This window comes from Oreochromis niloticus, linkage group LG2 (assembly GCF_001858045.2).
Source record: "Oreochromis niloticus isolate F11D_XX linkage group LG2, O_niloticus_UMD_NMBU, whole genome shotgun sequence".
NCBI lineage: Eukaryota > Metazoa > Chordata > Actinopteri > Cichliformes > Cichlidae > Oreochromis > Oreochromis niloticus.
Window position 1 is genome coordinate 8,580,971 of NC_031966.2, and position 20,828 is coordinate 8,601,798.

At 41.5% G+C, this 20,828-nt stretch overlaps 3 protein-coding genes across 3 annotated transcripts; 2 read left to right on the plus strand and 1 right to left on the minus strand.

The window, feature by feature from the left end:
• Positions 1–375: 375 nt before the first annotated feature.
• On the minus strand, positions 376–3,195 carry tmem216 (transmembrane protein 216). The gene is made up of 6 exons (XM_005453232.2): positions 3,109–3,195; positions 2,077–2,090; positions 1,897–1,990; positions 1,160–1,252; positions 618–819; positions 376–524 (listed from the first exon to the last, which is right to left on the minus strand). The coding sequence occupies exons 1-6, from the start codon at positions 3,116–3,118 to the stop codon at positions 509–511; spliced, it is 429 nt and encodes a 142-aa protein (XP_005453289.1). The 5' UTR covers positions 3,119–3,195; the 3' UTR covers positions 376–508.
• Positions 3,196–3,743: 548 nt separating this feature from the next.
• Positions 3,744–7,734, plus strand: tmed9 (transmembrane p24 trafficking protein 9). Its single transcript, XM_019363457.2, has 5 exons — positions 3,744–3,939; positions 4,751–4,851; positions 5,445–5,570; positions 5,679–5,825; positions 6,340–7,734. The coding sequence occupies exons 1-5, from the start codon at positions 3,750–3,752 to the stop codon at positions 6,487–6,489; spliced, it is 714 nt and encodes a 237-aa protein (XP_019219002.1). The 5' UTR covers positions 3,744–3,749; the 3' UTR covers positions 6,490–7,734.
• Positions 7,735–9,529: 1,795 nt separating this feature from the next.
• On the plus strand, positions 9,530–20,601 carry b4galt7 (xylosylprotein beta 1,4-galactosyltransferase, polypeptide 7 (galactosyltransferase I)). Its single transcript, XM_003447617.5, has 6 exons — positions 9,530–10,085; positions 14,895–15,233; positions 16,622–16,847; positions 17,659–17,742; positions 18,378–18,482; positions 19,615–20,601. Exons 1-6 carry the CDS (start codon positions 10,033–10,035, stop codon positions 19,768–19,770), a joined length of 963 nt encoding a protein of 320 aa, XP_003447665.1. The 5' UTR covers positions 9,530–10,032; the 3' UTR covers positions 19,771–20,601.
• The last annotated feature ends 227 nt before the right edge of the window (positions 20,602–20,828 follow it).

Consider the following 20,828-nt stretch of genomic DNA (forward strand, 5'->3'; position numbering starts at 1 on the left):
GAGTATAAAATGGTAAATTAGCTTTAAAGGTCGCCCAGATGGCGTGTTTTACTTAACACATTCATGAGCATCTCAGTAAGAAGCTGAGAAATGCTTCGACTTCCTGTTGCAGACAGTTCACGCGGACATCCACGTGGCCACCGGGAGCTGCGGAGGTGGTGAGACGGAGCTGCAGCTGACGGAGGAGGTGCGGGAGATCCAGAGGGAGCACAAGGACCAGAGGATCGGTGTGTCGGTGGAGCGTGATGAAGATACCAGCTGGCTAACTAAACCTTTGTTGTAAAGGCTAATAGTTTATAGACTGTATATAAAAGATACTTCAGTTTAAACTTCATTCTGATTGAAAAACTTTTAAAAGGAAACACTGGAGATTAATTCATTGTGACGTAGAAATCAGAACGTTTATTTACAGAAACATTTTCGTGAAGGTAAAAAACTTGATCAAACATGGCAGATATTTACAGTGTGTACAGAAACCTCTGCTGACTCGTCCTGTGGCGTTTGCTCCTCAGTACACTTTGGCCCTGCGGAAGAAGACGTAAAGTATGAACTTTAGTATTTAAGGAAACGACTAAGATTTGTACCGACCCAAAAAGCCCACATGAGGACGCCATCACCTGGAGAAGGCGGATATGGAGATGAGCCCGAGCAGGAACTCGAGGCCGTAGAAGCAGAGCAGCACGGCGTTGAGCAGGAACTCGAGGCGTAGGACGAAAGTCTGCAGCAGAAGGTAGTACACGGCGAGCGCGGTGCAGGGGAGCAGGACAAAGAGCGACATGCAGGAAGCCAGAGAGCGCTCGCACAGGTTTCCCTTCCAGCCTGGATGGAGACGCAGTTTGACACTCAGTTTGTGACGTGCGTGTTGTGTGTGTGTGTGTGTGTGTGTGTGTGTGTGTGTATGTGTGTGTGTGTACACGACATGTTTTTGTGAAGCACTTTGTTGTCAGACACATAAATGTCTGAGGCGACTGTTGTTGTGATTTGGTGCTATATAAATAAAATTGAATTAAATTGAATTGAATTAAATAGGAGGTGGCAGGAGCAGCAGAGCATGAACTCAAGACAGATAAAATCATCTTATCTGACTTCTTAAAGGACATGAAAGACCATTCCTGTTATAAATAAAGATTTATTCAAAATGAGACGTGACTTTGCTCACCGTAAAAGATCCGCAGAATCTCAAGAGCGAGGAAAAGCAGCAGCAGCACGACGTCCAGAACCAGGTTATCTGACGGGTACGGCAACAAAACTCCTGCAGAGAGCAGACATCAGAACGCCATCACCATCATCATCACCATCAACATCAATATGACCCCATCATCATCAGCCTCTCCATCTTAACAAACACCATCATCTTCATCACCATCATAATCCTCTCCTCCAGTTTAAACTGTGGAGGCTGTTAATTGGATTTAACCTGCTTAAATAAAGTTCTACAGCAACGATGGACCCACGTATGACTTCTTAACAAAGTGAGTTTCAGGCTGCAGCTGAACAAAAACAGGAATATTAAGCTTTTTTAATGTAAAAATAAAATGTTAAGTTAAATGTGACTCGATCTTAAAAAATAAAAGCACATTGGACTGAGTTCAGACTTTTGTGGGTTAGGCGTACATCAGCAGACCTCCTGAAGGACTCCGATTTCTCTCCGACTGTAGCCCGGCACAGTCGTAGCCGGGCTATGACTGTGCACTTTCTGAGCTTGGAAGCTTCGACGGTAAATCAAGTGCCCCTCAAACTCAGTCCCAGTTCAGCTCGAGCTCGCAGCGCTCGGTCAAAAAGCCCAATTCTCTGTCCCATTTAATCGTCTGCGTGAACGGCACCATTTCTCAAACTCTGTCTCTGAGTTCTGCGCTGCAGGAGAAAGAGGAGGTAGAGGAGGATGCTCTCACACACCTTTATAGATGAACATGAGGACCTCGGCCAGGTAGAAGGCAGCAAAGTACCAGCTGTTCAGGTAGAACAGCACCTGCAGAGGAGCGGACGAGAGCTGAGGAAGAGGAGGTCAAGGAGAAACAACGGCAGGCACAAAGTCACATGACCTGCAGCTCTGCGTTAGAGTCAGGTGAAGGATACGATTGGTTGGCTCCCTGCAGGAAAAAAAGTGGAAACAGGAAGCAGAAGAGTGAGTTACAGACCACAAACAGGACAGATCAGATTACTGATTAACCTGCTGATTGTATTGGTGATCTTGATAATATTATTAATGATATAAAATGTTTAAATATTTATTTAAGTGATTTCGTTGTACACACAGATTTGCAGGTGTGCTTTCTTTCTTCTGTCTCTTTTGGCATATCTTTGACGTTTCTAATGTCTGTGATTGTTTTTACTGCATTTAATAATTTATTTATATTCTTTTATTATTCTATTCTTTATAAAGCAGCTTTGCGCTCCAGGATGTCTGAACTGGGGATTGTCGTTCATGCATCTATGTCATCACTTTTGAATTATAGCAATTTTCAAATTTCTTTGTTCTCTTGTCTTAACAAAGCTTCGCTAGAACGTCTGCAGGTCATTCAGAGTGCCGCTGTGAGGGTTCAGACTGAGTCACTGCTGATTCAGCTGCTTCAGAGTGCACTTTAAGAGTATGGTTTTGACCTTTAGAGCTTTCCAGGGACAGGAACCTACGTACATCTGTGAATTTTAACATCCATACGCTGTCAGCAGCTTCCCGTGGTCATGTTGTCAGGCTCTGAGTGTCTGAGATCTGTGGACTCTTAAAAGTCAGACTAAAACTGATATTTTTAAACTTCCTGTTTAATGTGTTGTTTTTTAGGCTTTAGCATCTTTGTTTTCAGTCTTTTCAATGTGACTAACTGAGCTGAAGAGAGTAAATAAGGAAACGCAGCTGCTGTTTCTGTGTAAAAACATGTGCTGCGGTTCTTTATCAGTAATGTTAGCGTCTCTCTGACTGCTGTGGTTTGATGAGCTGACAGAAACCTGACGTGTTCGCTGCTCTGACCACGCTCAGCCTGCTCAAAAATAAATAACCATATACAGTTTTATTCGACCAGTAAACTCTCCACTGACTTTAACCTATGAAATATTTAAAACTTTAACCCTGCACCTTTACCGATTTATCAACAACAAAAACCTCACACTCACCGGGCGCCATGTCCGCTTCAGCCCTGTTGCCGTGGATACCGTTTGATTTGGTCTACGCATGTGTGAAAAAGGCTTTTTCCCGCTTTGGTCTTTCACAGTAAAAGACCACGAGATTGTTTTCGTGGTCTTACAGTAATACAAAATAATAATAACAGGCATACATCAAAGCATTTTAATAACAACTCAGTTTTACTTATGAAATTAAATATTTGTTTTCCTTTGCTAAATAAAATTCAATTCAATTCAAATATTTATTGTCATTGTCAGAAAACAATGAAATTGCGTGAATAAAAATAATAATAAGTGTAAATATAACTCCAGTGCAATAAAACAGTCCCCAGCAACAACATACAACATGACAAGTAATATTTAGAAGTTGGATATGGTTATTGTCCGTGAGAGAGAGGGGGCAAAGAGTTCAGAAGCCTCTTGTTTTTTTTTAAACAATGTCTCATAAACGCACATTTTGAGTATTTTTTTAAGTACATAAACTAAAAATAAATGATTAATCATGATAAAATTATTTATCATTCATTTTAGAAGCCCAGAGCGTTTAGAACTACGACACCCAGTATCCTCCTGCGGTTAGCCGATTGGCCAGAGTGCCGCAAGGGTTTACGTGGCACTGCTGTGACAGGCGCATGCTCAGTGTGAGTTCCGTGTGTCCCGGCAGGAAGATGGCGTCGCTCCGGATCAGGATGCAGCCGTGTCTGTTTTCAGTTTTACTCCTGAACGTTTTGTGCAGCTTCGTCTCCGCACTGTACTTTCACATCGGAGAGACCGAGAAGAAATGCTTCATCGAGGAGATTCCGGACGAGACCATGATTATCGGTGAGAGGGGGGTGGGGGATCTGTGGGATAATGCTAGCAGCTAGTTAGCCGAGCAGCTAACAGCTCAAGTTTAGTGTGTCGTGTCTTCAAATATGTGTGCACTTTTTCAAAAAAATCTAAACTTAATTAAAATAAATATTATTAAAAAAAAAGTTCACGATAGCATGATTTGATTTTATAGTAAGGAAAATCCCCGCAAAAATCTAAACTTTAAAGTGTGATTAAAGTTTTCATAAAGGTATTTTTCCATTAAAGAAAGCTGTTGAAATAATAATCCATCAACACTAAGTTTAAAGTGGATCCTTTGGCCCGTTGAATCCTCCTCTATAATTTAATCCAGGTTAGATTAAAGGTAAGTTTATCTCAAAGTTAACCAGCCCTCCTCTGTTTGAATGAGAGAAACTAGCACATGGTACATACTATCAGTCTGGCAAGAAATCTGTCCGTTCAAAGAAGCTTTTCTTTCAGCATCTTAATCTGCACAATTTTCATCAGATTAAAGGTTAATTCGGGATCATTTCAAGTGCATCTCTCACTAATGCATCTGCAGACAGAGTAAAGCAGTGAACTGAGAGTCTGCGGTTAACTTCAGGTTGTGATGGTGAAGGTGTTTTCTAAAGAAAACAAAGCGAATTCTGTTCCTGTTGCATTTACTGTATTTGTTTTTTGTTAACTGAAACATAAAGTTCAAAACATAAAGAAAAAAGTGGACATATTCAACCTGAAGTTGATAAACTGATGTTGGTTTCAGTTCGAACCCATATTCATTCAAACTGCTCACTAATCAAGCTGTGTGTGTGTGTCTGTGCAGGTAACTATCGGACTCAGCTGTATGATAAGCAGACGGCGGAGTACCTGCCGGCCACTCAGGGTCTCGGCATGTTCGTGGAAGTCAAAGATCCTGATGACAAGGTGAGCATAAAGTTCATATACTTAAAGAGTCTATGTGGCGTCATGCTGTCGTGGTTAACGCTCAACTGTACAGCCACATATGCCTCATATGTGAAAGGTCCTCAGATCAAGACCAGGAAGAGACAAAAACCCAGACTCAGGAAGTCACAAGCTCAGATAAATGGGGAGGATTGCGTCAGGAAGGGTACCTGGAACAAAATAAATCAAATGTGTGGATCCATCCGCTGTGGGTTTCAGCTCAGAGTAGCTTATATATTTTGACATATGCAGTATTTTTACGCCTGGACTATGCTCGAGGAGCTTGGCAGGATTCACAGTAGTTCAGTTTAAAATGTTCCTCCTTCAGCTTATACTCTGAATCAAGATGTATTAGCTCCTCCGCCTTTAAGCCAACTTGTTCTGATTGGCTGCCAAAGCTTTGAGCAACAGGTGGGTGGGACTTCCTTGCTTTGTGAGATTACAGCGATGCAGAAGAAAAAAAGTGTAATAACCTGAGTGTTCAGAGCAGGCTGCAGCTTTAAGCTCTCAGGAGTTAGAGTACAAATGCTGAGACTTCTGCTTGATGTGGAAGATGTTTTGTTTGTTCCCTGCAGGTGATTCTGTCTCGACAGTACGGTTCAGAAGGACGCTTCACCTTCACGTCGCACACACCTGGAGAACATCAGATCTGCCTTCACTCCAACTCCTCCAAGTTCTCGCTGTTTGCCGGCGGCATGCTGGTGAGGAGACGCTCAGACATACAAACGAGAGCTTCAGCAGTTTATTCCTTTCTGTTCTGATCCGTGACGTTCATAACCGCGGTTTGTGATTTTTGTGATGTGTTGCAGCGCGTTCACCTGGACATCCAGGTGGGTGAACACGCCAACAACTATGCTGAGATCGCTGCCAAGGACAAACTGACGGAGCTGCAGCTGAGAGTCCGACAGCTGGTGGAGCAGGTGGACCAGATCCAGAAGGAGCAGAACTACCAGCGGGTCAGTCAGAAACACTCACTTCTGCACTTTTTTTGTGTATGTCAAAAGCACATGAAGACTCTGAACGTGAATCAGAGCCGCTCATCGCTCAGGCTCTTTGATATTATGTACACGCCCAAAACAATCAGTTTAACAGAACATTTTCACCACTTTACCTGCTGTCAGCACCAGTTTCCTGACAACATGAAAGCCTGTACTCTCCACCAGACTCCATTCATGAAAACAGCTGTTTTACCTCCTGATGTTCTTCTATTCCTGCCTCAGCTGGTTATTTAGTTTTATTGTGACTAAAAGTCACCAAAGTAGAAAAGCAGGAACCCATGTTCTTTTTCTGTCAGTGAAGTCTACATTTATTTAATTCAAATATGAGGTTTATGTTTAAAACGTTTAGTTTTTATTATTTTTGCTACAAACTCAATTCTGAGAATGTTCAGACACTGTGTATTGTCATAGCTGTCAAAAATGCCAGCGCTCAGGTTTAATGGGCGCCCCCTGCCGTCTGTTTTTCCCTCAGTACCGTGAGGAGCGTTTCCGTCAGACCAGCGAGAGCACCAACCAGCGGGTCCTCTGGTGGTCCATCGTCCAGACCCTGATCCTGGTGGCCATCGGTATCTGGCAGATGAGACACCTGAAGAGCTTCTTCGAGGCCAAGAAGCTGGTGTAATCTGGAGTCAGAGGGTGTGTGTGTGTATGTGTGTGTGTGTGTGTGTGGTGTCTACTGATGGATGCAGTACTGAGTGGCGGCGGCGTTGCTGGCGGGCGGCAGAAAAGACCCAGCTGCAGGATTTGGCTTGAAAAACATGTTTAAGATTTTTGTTGTTACTGTTTTCGTCACCGGCCGTGATCGTGACGAGCGTTTAACCTGACCAATCAGGGAATGTGTGACCCACCCTCTCCTCCATATTTATTACAGCGCCCGGCGGCGGAGCGATTTTAGATTTTCTCCCCCTCGCTCGCAGCATGTGTTACTGGCCCATAAAGATGCACGTCTGCGGGACACGATAGTCACGTATATGTGTGATCTGAGCTCAGAAATGATCTTCTGGATTCAGTCGTTAATCCACAGATCTGATGGTTACTGAGACGACGTGTGATCTCAGTGTTTGCGTACTCGTTACCAGGGACGGGAAAAGTTTTCTCTTTTTTTTTGCAACGCTGACTAAAAGTGGGGTGTGATTTTAACGCTGCCGCTCACGTGATTAAAGATCTGAAACTGTCTTATTTTATTTTACTGAAACACCGAGAGTTGTTTCGATGTTTCACTTCATCACATTACTTTCAGGTTCTGGATGTTTGTACGCGTTTTTTGTGCCGGTCGGCGTCGCTGCAGCTGTCCTCTGTGTTTCGAGTCTGCTGCTTTTGAGAACATCTGAAGCAGGCTTTGCTCACTGTAATCAGTCCCAGAACTGATTTACTGAAAGACTCCTCGAGCTGCTTCAGTTCAGGGGCTCGTTCGAGGCTTCGGGCGATTTTCAAGGAAATGTGATATCTTTGGTCGACCGTTCGGGGTGATGGTCACTGATCTCAGTTCAAAACTTTTCTGTTTTCAGATGAGATTTAGTTTCTTTATAACAATAAAGGACGGGTGATCGTGTTTTCAGTTTTTAGAAATGTTCCTGTAGGCGGGCTTTAAATCGGATGGTGAAATATTTTGGGGTCGGGAGAGGTGCTTGTTATTATTTTTTTTAGCGTCCACGTGAAACTCTGTGATTGCACTCAGAATAAAGTTCAGTTGGTTTGAAGGATGGTGTGGTTAAATCACATTCTTGTAATATTCCCGCCAAAACACAGCTCATAAAGTCACAAAGGAGTTTTTATACACAGTAATTGTTTTCTTTTAAGGGGAAAGATATTTTAAAAGAATCCTGAGTATTGTGACTGCAAAATATAATAAAATTTAAACAAGAAATCAACGTGTTTGTGTGGTTGATGAAGTCAAATTTAAACTGCTGTTATAAACCGTCAAGAATCACTGTTTGAGGTGTAAAACTCGAAGTGTTATTGTATATTTGGGATGTTTAATCCAAATATTTTCAAGTATTTCATATAAAATATACTGCTTTAATTAAGGTGATCAGGGATTTCTTGTTGGAAAATAAAAAAAAAGCAAATTTTCTGCTTAAATTCTGATTTGATGTGTTTGTACTTGAGAATAAATTTGAGATTCTGATTGGAATTAAAAACGATGGTGGAAATAAAATAAGATCAAAGGTGCTCCTATTAATAAAACGCAGCAATTAAATGGCTCAAACAGCTTAAATGAAAACAAAAAGGATCAATGTGGTTCAGTACTGTGCATAAGTTTTGAGTTGCCCCACATTTCTTTGTTTTCCATCCAAAGAGCCAAGCTTTGTTTTTCAGCACATCTCAAGGCTTCCTGAAGGTCTTTAGAAGTTTTTCTTTCTTCATTATGTGACTAAAAAGTTGTTCAAAATGTTGTTGAAATGAAAACAACAACATGAATAATGTCTGTTTTTAGACATCTGATGCTTTACTCAGCTTTACACGGAGTTTCTTTTTCTTCTTTTTTAAACACCTAACCCAACAGTAGAATTAAACCGTACACAGGGTGTTGCTGATGTTATACAGTCCAGTCCAGAGATTAGACTTATGCAGGGGAAAACTGTTAAAGACATTTTCAAGCTATAAACAGAATATGTGTGATTTTTATGAACTTTAATCTATATTTATTTGCATTCTTTGCTGTATTACTGTTAAAATTGATTTAGTAAATCAAGAAGTTGAAGATGAGCCTCTTCATCAGAGGTTCAGGCTGATGAGGTTTTGGTTGCCTGCAAACAGCTGGCAGCCTGAGGCAGCACATCCAGAACAGACCTGACAAATGGGGGTTTCTGAGAATGGTTTAATTCTTGACTTGCTGCTGTACCAGAGTGACACTCAGCTGGAGACGTGCAATGTCCCCCATCAGCACATATAAGAGCTACAGATACACGGACACAGACAGGCGGTAAACAAGGCTCCTCTGAAGTCCACCGAGGAGATGGAGAAGAAAGCGGTTCCTCATTGTATGTGGCACTTAGTCACCAGTGATGATGCATCTCATTCTCAAGAGGAACAAAAACAAGTTGGGCGGTGTTTTGTCAACAGAGGTGAAGGTGGAGGCGTGTCCTCAGTGTCCAGTTGCTACAGTGACACCAAGAGGAAGGAGCAGGTGAGCTGCTCTGATGTCATCAATGTCAGATCGACATGCTGGTCCACCTCCAACATTGCCCCACACGAAAAGGTGGTGTATCCAGATGTTTGCATATGCAACGGATGTCAGCCTCATCCACGGATCATCTCCCGGTGGGACTGCAGGTGACCTGTCACTTACTTTTTCAGGATCCAGGTGTTTTTAAAACTAACAGAGCACTAAGTCGGGTAAAGGTTCATTTATGTTTTAGACGTGTGGTTAAACTGAAATGTTTGGTCCTGAATGAGAACTGCTCTCATAAAAATAACAGGTTAACATCTGTGAAGGTTTATCCAACAGGACTGAAACATCTGAAGAACATCTGTTGTCACTTTACAGCAAAGCAGCATGTCCTATTCTGTGTTAACAACAGCAATATTAATAATCTGTAGCACAAGTGGCAGTAAAACAGGGATATGTTTTTGTTCAGTCTCTAAACTCTCAGCAGGTCTCCCTGCGGGTGTGCTGCTCCTTTAATGAGACAAAAACCATAAGAACCTTTGCTTATACTCGCCGCTGTTCCCCATCGGACTCGTATAGAGGTTGGACCACAGTACAGTCAGCTTGCTGATCTTTCAGCGGGTAAAAACGCTGAAATATGCTCCCGATCGGAGCCTGTCGTGTTAATTTTTTGTTTTGACAGAAATAAAAATTTAGCAGACACTCGCGCAGGCTCGGTGAGCGTCGGTAAAGGCCAGGTTATAGCCGGGAGTCGCTGAGTTTGGACACGGAGCGGCGATGTGAGCGAACCGCTGATGCTACGTGTACAGTTAGCTGCGGAAGCTAACGGACCGGAGGAGGATTTAAATCTGAGCAGATGTTGAGCAGCTGTAAGGCGGCAGCAGAGCGGGGCACAGAGCCGAGGGCCGGCATGGAGCACAGTCTGGTCTCCGTCAACACTTACAAATGAGGAAAGATGGAGGAGAGAAGGCTGAAATAACCAAGCTATAATCTATAACAACAACAAGAAGGAGAGAAGAGAAGCTGGTCCGACTTTACAGCGAGTCCGGCAACATGATGTATTCATCCAGGAGGAAACCCGTGCTCTACTTCAAAGAGGACAGGAGGTGAGAGGAGAGCACTAAGTTTGTTTTTCCTTTCTCTTTCTTATTTTCATGCTTTGATTTAGTTTCAGTAAGTTTGCTACAGCCGAATGTCAGACTCACTGAAGGTTCAAATATATCACGGAGAGGTTAAAATCACTGAAATAATCTAGATTAAAGTCGTAAATTTACGATTAAAAAGTAACTATACAGAAGAACAGATTTCAGAGGGAAAAATAGAGAAACTGTCAAATTTACAAGGAAACCTTGCCCATACGGAAACAAATTGCATATATTCAAGAAAAGATAAATGATTTTTTCAACAAATGCCAGATTTACCTGTAAAAAAATATACAGCAGAAAATACAGCACATTTACGAGGAATAACTGGCAAATTGACAAGAGAAAAGACCGCCAACTTTCCAGTAAAAATGGGGAAATATGCAGGGGAAAATGCCTCAACAAAAGTCATGCTGTTTAAAAGAATATGTTGTTGGTTTTGTTTTTTATCAAAACAAACATACGTGGCTCTTTCAGTTTAACAGCCTGTTTTATGGGTTTTATTTCTGCGTCTTACTGTTACACTGGAGGGAGGAACTCATGTGAATTCATTGATTTTAAATTTCTTCTTCTTTAAACTAAATGTAAAAGAAGTGTTGGGAAATCACCAGAAACCTCATTAATATTCTTTCTTGGCTTTGAAGAAGTGATCCATCTAAAGCTCCCAGGCAGCAGGAGAAGTGAGTAAAACTTCAGCCCTGTTGTTTCCACCAGCGGTTCCCAAACTGTGGTTCAGGGGCATCCAGAGGTGCTTAAAGTGATTCTGTAAGGGAGTCTTTCTTCCTTTATCTTTCCCCAGTTTGTCATCCTCACATTTTAAACTTAATTTGTAGCCCAGAGTTACTCTAGTTTTTAAATTTTCGGATTAGTTTTCATTATTATTGTATGGAGAGCGTAGGACAGAGGTGGTGGACTTTTTGACTCTTTGTCTTTTAAAGGGTAAACACATCCATCAGAGATTCGTCAGAATTAAAACTAAGACTAAAGAATAAGGAGATTTCCTCTGTGTTCGTTTTATTATTCACAAAATCATTTAAGAGGCTGCCCCTCAGGACTCGACCCGAATCATCATCATCATCTCCTTTATGGCGACAGATTTGTCACAGCAGCTTTAAGTCTTTGCACTTTTCTTCTCCATTAATGACTTTTGCATCACACCAGGTTATCTTTAAGGAAATTTCCCATGCATTGTTGAAGCATTTTAACGGTTTTTGTCCGATTCACTGTAAAAATGTCCAAAGTTGCTACCCCAGAGTGTCTGCATGCTAGGGGTGGGGGAAAAAATCGATACTGTGTAGTAGTGCTGGGTGATATGACGATATATATCGTGTGGACGATAGAAAAGTGTCTATCGTGCCATTTGTCTTCTATCGTTTATATCATTTCTAACCCTACTTTTATAAATTATTACATAAAATATATCATTAACCCTTTACAACCGGTCGGAGCAGGCACACTCCGTTTTGCCTAACTATTTTTAAATCCCTGTAGAACTGGAACCAGGTAAGGTAGCGCAATAATTTTTTTTTGCATATGAAACCGTAGGAGTTGTACTTACATCTTATTCCATTAGCTTGTCCTAAGTCACGGTTTCCTTCCACATATAGCTTTGCAAAAATTGCATAAAAAGCACTTCCAGCAACAAAAACATAATATTCCAGACTTGCAGCAACAAAAACAATATTCCAGAAACACGCTTTGCCGATCCGATCAGCTATTCATAACACTTCCTACGTTGGAATATAAGTCACTGCAACTATCGCATGTCCGCCATTACCTGTCCGAAACCGGAAGTGACGTCATTTTCGCGGAAAATGTAGTTTTTAAAAGTCATGTTTGACTTTATGCTTTTCTGTATCGTTTCTGGGATGCTTAGAAGTCAAATGACACTGTTGGAAATAGTTTATTTTGATGCACATGCTGTTTTTTTTGCAAATTTGCATTATAATATTTATTTTCATTTTTCCTGTAGTATATAAAAATTAGTGTATCTCAAAAATAAAACTATGAAGACACTCAAAATAAATTTCTCGTGGTTGGAAACTATTTTGTGCAACTTTTTTGTATTTACAGTTTTGAGGGATAAGCCTCTTAAATTTCTCTAACTAGAAATACATGTAAAAAAACAAAACAAAAACAATTTTAAATTTTTTTGTAGTTTATTGCACTTTTTTGCAATTTATGTAGTTACTATGGACTTAATGCATACATATTATTAAAATTTGGGCTATAACGGTTGTATTGATGTATAGCAATTTGAAATGCTCCCACAAATGGCACTACAGCATGTAAAATGTAAAGATAAGCTCTGGCGGACTTGGTTCTATGGTAGGTCTTAAAGGGTTAAATAGCCTGTGGCAAATATATTAGTGTTGTCTTCTCACTATACATACTTTTAACTTTATGCAAGAGAAAATAAAGTATAAAAAAATGATATTTTTCGCAAAGAAACTCCGTCTTGTGGTTTTGCGACATGGTGCTGCTTTACGTGCACCCGGATTTGCGACATGCTTTACGGTAACTCAAAACAAAGACTGCACCCTCTCCACTCGCTGTTTACAGACTGCATACTTTCCAGATTACCACAGGTCAGGTGGTATATCGTGATATATATCGTTATCGTGATATAAAATAATTCATATTGTGATAAATATTTTTTCCATATCGCCCAGCACTAGTGTGTAGTATCGTGATATTTTGTTTGCTAATAATGTATCGATACAGGGACAGCAAAAATCGATATTTTGTTACAAAAAAAGTTTTTGTGGACTGGAACATGCTCTGACTTCAGAGCATGTTGATCAGCTCCTTTTTCTGAGCAAGAATCCTGACATTCCTTCACTGTCCAAATGTGTTTAATAACTTTTTTTATGACAGCAATAAACATGACAGTTTACTTATTTTAATTTAAGACATGTTTTATTTTAATTAAGTTTAAAACTTTTTTATTTAATGTAAAATTATATTTTGTTTTAATTTACTTTCAAATTCTTCAGTTGCTGAAGGGGCTGCATAGTTTTCACAAATTGCATAGTTCAGAATAGCTATAATTGTACCAGATGGTTACGTTCAGTTAAGTTGGACTAGACTGTAATACAAACCGTTCAGTTTGTCAACAATAAAAGTGACTGAAATGAGAGAAAGACTGAGTGTGAGACTTTGTTATTAGATAAAATGAATATTGATAAAGTTTACCTTTATGTACAGAATCTGAATATCGCAAAATATTTAAAAAAATTGCAATAATATCGTATTGTGCATTAAGTATTGTGATAATATCGTGGTATGTATGGTGATTCCCACCTCTACTACATGCACACCAGCATGGTGAGTTTTCTGTTTGAGACACAGTTTGGGAACTCGTGCTGTTGCCTCCTTGTTGTTAAGTTTCTTCGTTTTACTGATTTCTCTGCATGCTTTGAATATTTGAGTCACAGCTTTTATGTTCAGCAGCTTGTCGACTAATCGCGATTTAAAGAAATGTTCTTCGAAACAAAAAGTGCAGCATGTGGGCATTCAGGTCTGCAATAGAAAATCAGGTGCTTTTGTGCAGTGTTAACACATTTTCAGTACCTTAAATAAAGCCAATTTCTTTCAGATTAACAGGTTAAGAGCTATTTGGGTGTGGCATGGTAGTCTTTACTGAGCCCAGAGAGCTGTGAAAAGTGGTGACAGTAGTAGTAACAGTAACTTTATTTTTATATTTAAGAAAGAAGCACAAAGACAGGAACGTTTTCACCAACAGAATAAACTTTAGATGAAAGAGGAAGTATAAAGTGTTTCGTTGGAGCGCTGATATCGATGTGAGCACACAGACGTGATGTAACAGCAAGAAAATGCTGATATCACCACAGACAGGAAGTGATAGGAGAGGGTAGGATTCAAACCATCAGGGCCAAAGACAGAACAGGATCAAATAAACCGAAAGAAAACATTTTAAATTTACTTTCACGTCAGTTTCTTCTTTTTCTTTTCTTCTTGTTTTTTTGCCTTAGTGATTTAACTTCTCACCACTTTCTCCTCGAGGTCCCTGAAGGTAAACCGGTTTACTTAAATGAGTCCCGCAGGAACGTAGTGTGTGCTGCAGGGTCAAAAAACATTTCTACACACAGATTAGTGAACGAGGCCGAATTCTACCATTACTTCATGACTCCACCCACTCCTCCAAATATGGTCACTTCAAGAAAACAAGATGGTGGCAATGAAAAACGCCAACGCTGAGGCGTTAGAAATTGTCTGCGAGGAAATGTGAAGAGTGTATGATAAAATAAACGATAATAGATTAGCTCAATGTACATCACCTGGTGATGGTTTGTTGTTAGTGGACTTTTCTGACTACAGTTGCCTAGGTAACCCTCTGATACTGCCCAGTCATCTCAGTCAGCGGTGTCCTTCGCTCTGCCTGGTTGTCACTTTGCCTCCTACTTTGTGTCACCAGTGGTCACTTTACTTTTCATCATCTAAAATCGTCCACTTTCTACAGTCTCTGGTAGTCACACGCCTGCTGGGATGCTGCTAGTCATTTACTGTGTTTGCCCTCTAATATCAGTGTACTGGTTTGTTGTGTTCACTGACCACAGGCAGTAGGATTCTCAGGTTTAAAAACCTTTTCAGACGTGTTTAACAGCTCACGTCGAGGCTTGAATCAGTGGTTTCCAGAGTTGCAAGTTTATGTTGTTAAATAAAGTGAAATCATTTCTTTGCACCTGTTAATAAGCCTTAATCTGAAACCAGCCAATCTCTGACCGCTCCACTTCTTCTTCTGTGCATCAGGTACCTGTCCGGTAAATGCACCGTCTACAAGCTGTTCGGGCTGTGCATGGTGCTGGTCCTCGTCTCTCTGCTCTGGCTGCAGCTCAGCTGTTCAGGTGACATGTCTGCGACGCACGGAGAACGATGCATGCCCCAACAGCCGGCGCCGCCCTGCCCGGCCAGCGGTCAGGCATCCGTGGTGGACGACCCGTCTTGGGGGCCTCACAAACTGGCCATCGTGGTTCCCTTCAGAGAGCGCTTTGAGGAGCTGCTGGTGTTCGTTCCCTTCATTCACACGTTCCTCAACAAGAAGAAGATCCGCCACAAGATCCTCATCATCAACCAGGTGGATCACTACAGGTGAGGCATCCTCTCCAACCACAGAAGAAAATATGTCAAACAGTTGGCCCAGGGATCAGAACCGGTTTGCTGTTGCTCACTTTGATGGCCACTTTTCAATAAAATGCTGCATTTACAGAGGTGGGAAATGAGAAATATTTCTGGATCTGTGTGATTGTTTAAGTCAGAAAGATGAAACATACGGTCAGTTAGAGAAAGTCAACACCCGAAGGTTTTAGCCGTGCCACTATAATCTGTACTTTGTAATGTAGTGACAGGAAACTGCATGGCAAAATGACTGTTTATCCTCTTTTTAATTAATATCACCTCCTGTGATCAGTGAAATCTCAGAGGAGACGATGGTTTCAGCTTTGTTAACATGTTAGTTCTCAACATGTTACAGAGCAGTGATGTCATTGGCTCAGCTAACTTGGCACAGTGGCTAAAAGCAGTTTGACACCCCACTTTAAGCTGATCATTTACAGATGAATTATTAAATAATAAGAAGTGAGGAGACATATACTTAAAACTAGTTTTAAATTTGTAATAATTTGTAAAACATTCAAACTTTAATGTTCAGAAGTAACTATGATGGCAACAAACAGCCAAGTAATTAATAGGATATGTGTGTGTGTACACAGTATATACTCTGCTGTCATTTACTGATAATTTACACACGTCCTGAAGACAACCTTCAGTAGTAGGTAGCAGATGTTTAGGACGAGAGCTTGGTGGGTCACATGGTCGTCCGCTTCAATCCAGCATGTTGTTAAAGTGAATGGTCGCCTTCTTGTTGAAGATCAGGTCGAATATTGTCAGCGTTTCACTGAACACATTTTTTTCACACCTGTGTCCTGAAACAAGAGTGGGTTGTCTCTCCTTCCTTTAGTTTACCTTTACTGATTTACCTGTGCCCTGTTGCTCTGTGTTACCTCTGTGGCCTGCAGTGCAGCTGGATGTTCATGTATCAGGTGGTGTCACCAGGTGGGTGTTTGTGGTTAGAGGATGGAAAGAAGTAAACTCTGTCCACCTCGACAGCTGTGCTGGTTTAAACACTGATTAACTCTTTTGTTGTCATTTTGTTGAAAAAAAGGTTTCATCATCAAGGGTCAGAGTTCATCTGACCGATATCAGAGGTTTGCAGGTCTAGCAGCTGGTAGATAAAATGGAGTATCGTCTGCATAAAAAGTTATAATTAAAGTTGTTTTTCTGAAAGACCTGGAGCCGAGGGTTAACGATGGTGAAAATAAAAGGACCTAAAATGGATCCATGAGGGACGCCACATTTAGAAAAAACAAAGAGAATTTTCCTGCTCAGGCAGAGATTTTAAATAGAAGGATAATTTAAAACTTGTCATTGCAACAAACACAGAAATGAGGATAATGTGGATTTCTTACCCGTTCTTTCAGATTTAATCGGGCATCTCTGATCAACGTGGGCTACCTGGAGAGCGGTAACGACACCGACTACCTGGCCATGCACGATGTGGACCTGCTGCCCCTGAACGACGCTCTAGATTACGGCTTCCCAGAGGAAGGGCCGTTCCACGTGGCCTCGCCGGAGCTTCACCCCCTCTACCATTACAAAACCTACGTGGGAGGAATCCTGCTGCTCACCAAGAAGCATTACCACATGGTACTGAGCCTCCCCACGCCGGCTTTCACACATTTTCAAAGGATCTCCCAGGGCTGCATTAAGAAGAGTGTCTGGAGAGACACTCACCTGCATTTTAGTATCATTTGGGACAATAAAGCCAATATAAGTGTCACAGCATTGAGCTATATCAAATTAGATGGGCTGCTAGTGTTCTGGGGCACTGTGGCGTTTCCTATTATCTTTCAGTCCCTGAACGATTTACAGGCTATTCTAGAAAGCGTTTTGTTGGGGGGGGTTTCACAGTGAGTATTTAGTTAAAAAAGTAGTTAACTTAAAATTTAGTTTATTAAAAGATCAATATGCAGCGCGCACAAGTAATAAGGAATACAGAGCGATACGTGCTTCTCAGTAAAAGGTGTGTCTCGTTTTTGTGAGGCTCCTACAAATTATGACGATCTTCTCGACCGCTTGTGCACAGATCAAACTACATTTGAAACAAGATCAGGATCACCCCCCTCCACGTGCTCTTACCTCCGCTGAACGTCTCTCTTTACTGCTCTTTGCATTGGGGGAAATCTGAGGAGGGAATACATTTTGTCCCTGTGAGGTTAAAAGATTCGGGCATATATAGACCAGAGTGGGGGTGCAGTTACTCAAATTGTCCACCAGGTGGAGCCATTTAACTGTCTGTGATCTTGGCTATGGTTATATCAGCAGATTCATGTTCTATAGTTTGAAATAACATCATTGATGGTGTTTTTATTGTTGCTCTGCAGCTTTCAAATTTTAAATGAAACTAATTCTTCGGCTCTGATGCAGAACATGAACTTTTACCCCCGTGTCCTTGCAGTGTAACGGGATGTCAAACCGGTTCTGGGGTTGGGGCAGAGAGGACGACGAGTTCTACAGACGGTTGAGAAAAGCAGAGTTACAGGTAACAAAACTGGAACAAAAAGACAACAAACAGCCATGTCCTCATGTCCGCCACACGGCGTTCATCATTGTTTTTAAAAAAAGAAGTTCACAGATGTTGCAAAAAGACTTCCTGTTGGATCCATACCCCCATAAAACTCTGTAAAGGCCTTAGGGATTTGTTAGTCCATGAATATGTGTTGTTCTTGCCAGTGCAGGGTTTAGCATCACGAGTTTTATTCATTTTTAAAAAATTTGAAGTATTTCTTATGGGTCTTACACATGTGAGAGTCAGAGTATGTACATGTATGAAATTTGGTACTGTGTAACATACCAAGATGTACCAAAATCCCTCTTGGAGCCACTTCCTAAACCCAACAGGAAGTCCTACCAATTTGAATTTAAGTGCTTTTTGTTGTGATTTTGCCATTTCCAGGGGTTTTACTTTAGTCTGACGATGATGATGTGTGAGGAAGCGAGTTCTTGTTAAAGGGCATGGCTGGGGTGAACTCGGGAATACAACTTGTAATACCTCAAAGGCTTTTTCAGTAACATGTTGATTGAATCAGCAGACCAGTAAGTCTTTACGGTGAATCTTTGTGTTGAAAGTCCTGAGGCTGTTCTCTGACGGACTCCTGCTGTTTTTTTTCTCTGCAGCTGTTCAGACCGAGCGGCATCACCACAGGATATAAAACCTTCCTGCACGTCCACGACCCGGCCTGGAGGAAGAGGGACCAGAAACGAGTCGCAGCTCAGAAGCAGGTATGAGAATCCACCTGCTGCAGAAAAGCACGACCGGGAGATTAAAAAAAAAATCCAGCTTGTTTCCATCGAGGCAGCAGAAACTAAAATTCATCAAATAATTTCACACGTCAGCTTATAAAGTGATAAAGTCGCATCTCTTTACCTTCACTTGTCTACATGACTTGTCAGCCGCAGGTCATTGATTCCCTGAGATGAATCCCAGAAAACAAAAATACTCTGCTGTCTTTATTTTAGTCAATAACTTAACTGGACCTGTTGTACTTTTTCTTAGTACCTGTCACACATCGCCTGCTCCAGTGGTGGAGGTTCATAATAAACATGAAGTCTGTAATAATGAGCTCAGTGTGTGAACGGTAACCCCCGAGAGCCAAAAGCTCAGACTGCAGATGCTCCTTACACTCAGTTTACTCCGTTTTTTTTCAACAGTTGGGTCTGTCTGATGTTACAGAGAGGGGCTATCCGTAATATGGTCATCTCAGGAGCCTAAACTCCTCCCACCTACTTTTCAGACTTTAAGAAGAAGCTGCTCAGAAGCTTGAAAGAAATATCAGATAAAGAAGGATTAGGATTATTCTGAACTGAGAATCATGCAAAGCTCCTTTAAAAGAGTCTGAGACTAAAACTGGGGAGCTGAAAAAGAGAAGGGTGACAGAAAACATTGTCAGAAAAATGTTTCAGCAGTGTAATTTTAATCTAAAACCATAAAACGTTAGCATTACACTAATGCGTGGTGATTGGCTAGTTAAGGATTTAGGTGACTCCAGCAGACGTTAGGAGCGTAGTGAACGTGCTGGAGAAGCTTCCGTGTGTGTAGAAAAAGCAGCTGGAGGTGGTTGAAGGTGATGCAGGAGGCTGCTGCTTGCTTCACGCCCCCTTTTGCCTTCCTTTTGACATCCCGGCGCCTCCTCGGTTCTCTTCGTGCTCCCTTGTCGAACGCCGACATGTTCACAGATTGTTTCATGTCACTGCTGCGCCCCTCAACTGCTGTCTCGTGTCCCTGAGCGATTATGTGATTTGTGACAAAGTTAATTTTTTAGATTTTGTTGTAAAACTGAGCTTTTGCAGTTTTTAAACTCAAAACAATCTCCCCCCCCCACCCACCTCCTCCTCTTGTTCCTCCTCCCTGTAGGAGCAGTTTAAGGTGGATCCAGAGGGGGGTCTGACTAACATCCGTTATGAGGTGGAGTCCCGACAGGAGCTGACCATCAGCGGCGCCCCCTGCACTGTCATCAACACCAAACTGGAATGCGACCAGAACCAGACGCCCTGGTGTCTTCTGGGATAGCGGGCAGCCGATTTGAGGACGGCGGTTCCTGTTTCTGACTTTTTTACGGATAAATCTGCAGCTGGAGCGTCCAAACAAATGTTTTAATTTACTCTTTGAGGTACATCTCCAAATGAAAACTGCTGTTTTAGTAACAATAATTAATAATGAACAATGCGAAGACGGTTTGCCGGCGTCTGACCTCTGACCTCAGCAGCCTGGACGGAGAAGGATCCAGTTCAGGACTCGTGTTTTTCTGCTCTTCCTGGTACCTGCTGGCACAGCCTGTTTTTCAGCTTTTAGACTCAGCTCGGGGCCGTGCAAATACAAAGCAGAGAGCGCCGCACGCTTCTCCGGGCGTCACGAGTGTCCGTTACTCCTGCATCATGTGAGCATCACAGGACTGATTTTTAGCTTTTTACCCACGATGGAGGTAAAGATGGAATAAAAACTCATCAGTCAGTGAAGTGAAAGTGTTTTTATTGTCCTGCTGAAATCGAGTCATTCCTTCATGTATTTTGTTTTTTTGTTTTCGTTTTAGGGAAGACTTTGGTCAAAATGGACGCTTGTAGCAGTGTTAGGGTCACTGTACGCTGATTTTACATTTCAGAAATAAACTCTGTTTCAACCCATCTATTTCTCTTCTGGCTGGTATTAAACCACCGCTCAGTCATATTCACAGTTTAAACTTTTGTTGTTTTTCTTTTTTTTTCAGCAGTAAAAGTCATTTCCGGGTTACGGCACTTGTGTCCAATGGGGAGAAAAAAACAAAAAATCTTAATGGGATGTGTGTGTTATTCTTTTTGACTGTTTTATTTTGAAAAACAAATAAACTAATGATACATTGATTCATTAACTTTGGTGCCTTTTTGGTGGTGTGAGAAACCAAAGCTCCCGGAAAAATCCTGTACAAGCACGGAGGTGTGTGCCCGCAATGTTAAATTAAGGAATTTTACTTAAGTACTATTCTGTAATTTTGATCATTTCCAGTTTGGCTCACTGGATTTAAAACTGCTTTTGCTGCACTTCTCTGATTTGAAAATAAGAGCCAACCCGCTGGAGTGGAAAGTTCTACAAGG

Excerpts from the sequence above, each read along its gene's own strand:
- tmem216 (XM_005453232.2), bottom strand. Across the intron at positions 1,253-1,896 it reads CCTCATGTTCATCTATAAAG|GAGTTTTGTTGCCGTACCCG; the intron begins GTGTGTGAGAGC and ends TGCTCTCTGCAG. Across the intron at positions 820-1,159 it reads GATTCTGCGGATCTTTTACG|GCTGGAAGGGAAACCTGTGC; the intron begins GTGAGCAAAGTC and ends GTCTCCATCCAG.
- tmed9 (XM_019363457.2), top strand. The coding sequence starts at position 3,750 with ATGCTCAGTGTGAGTTCCGTGTGTCCCGGCAGGAAGATGGCGTCGCTC. Across the intron at positions 3,940-4,750 it reads GGACGAGACCATGATTATCG|GTAACTATCGGACTCAGCTG; the intron begins GTGAGAGGGGGG and ends GTGTCTGTGCAG. Across the intron at positions 4,852-5,444 it reads TCAAAGATCCTGATGACAAG|GTGATTCTGTCTCGACAGTA; the intron begins GTGAGCATAAAG and ends TGTTCCCTGCAG.
- b4galt7 (XM_003447617.5), top strand. The coding sequence starts at position 10,033 with ATGATGTATTCATCCAGGAGGAAACCCGTGCTCTACTTCAAAGAGGAC. Across the intron at positions 10,086-14,894 it reads TACTTCAAAGAGGACAGGAG|GTACCTGTCCGGTAAATGCA; the intron begins GTGAGAGGAGAG and ends TCTGTGCATCAG. Across the intron at positions 18,483-19,614 it reads GAGTCGCAGCTCAGAAGCAG|GAGCAGTTTAAGGTGGATCC; the intron begins GTATGAGAATCC and ends TCCTCCCTGTAG.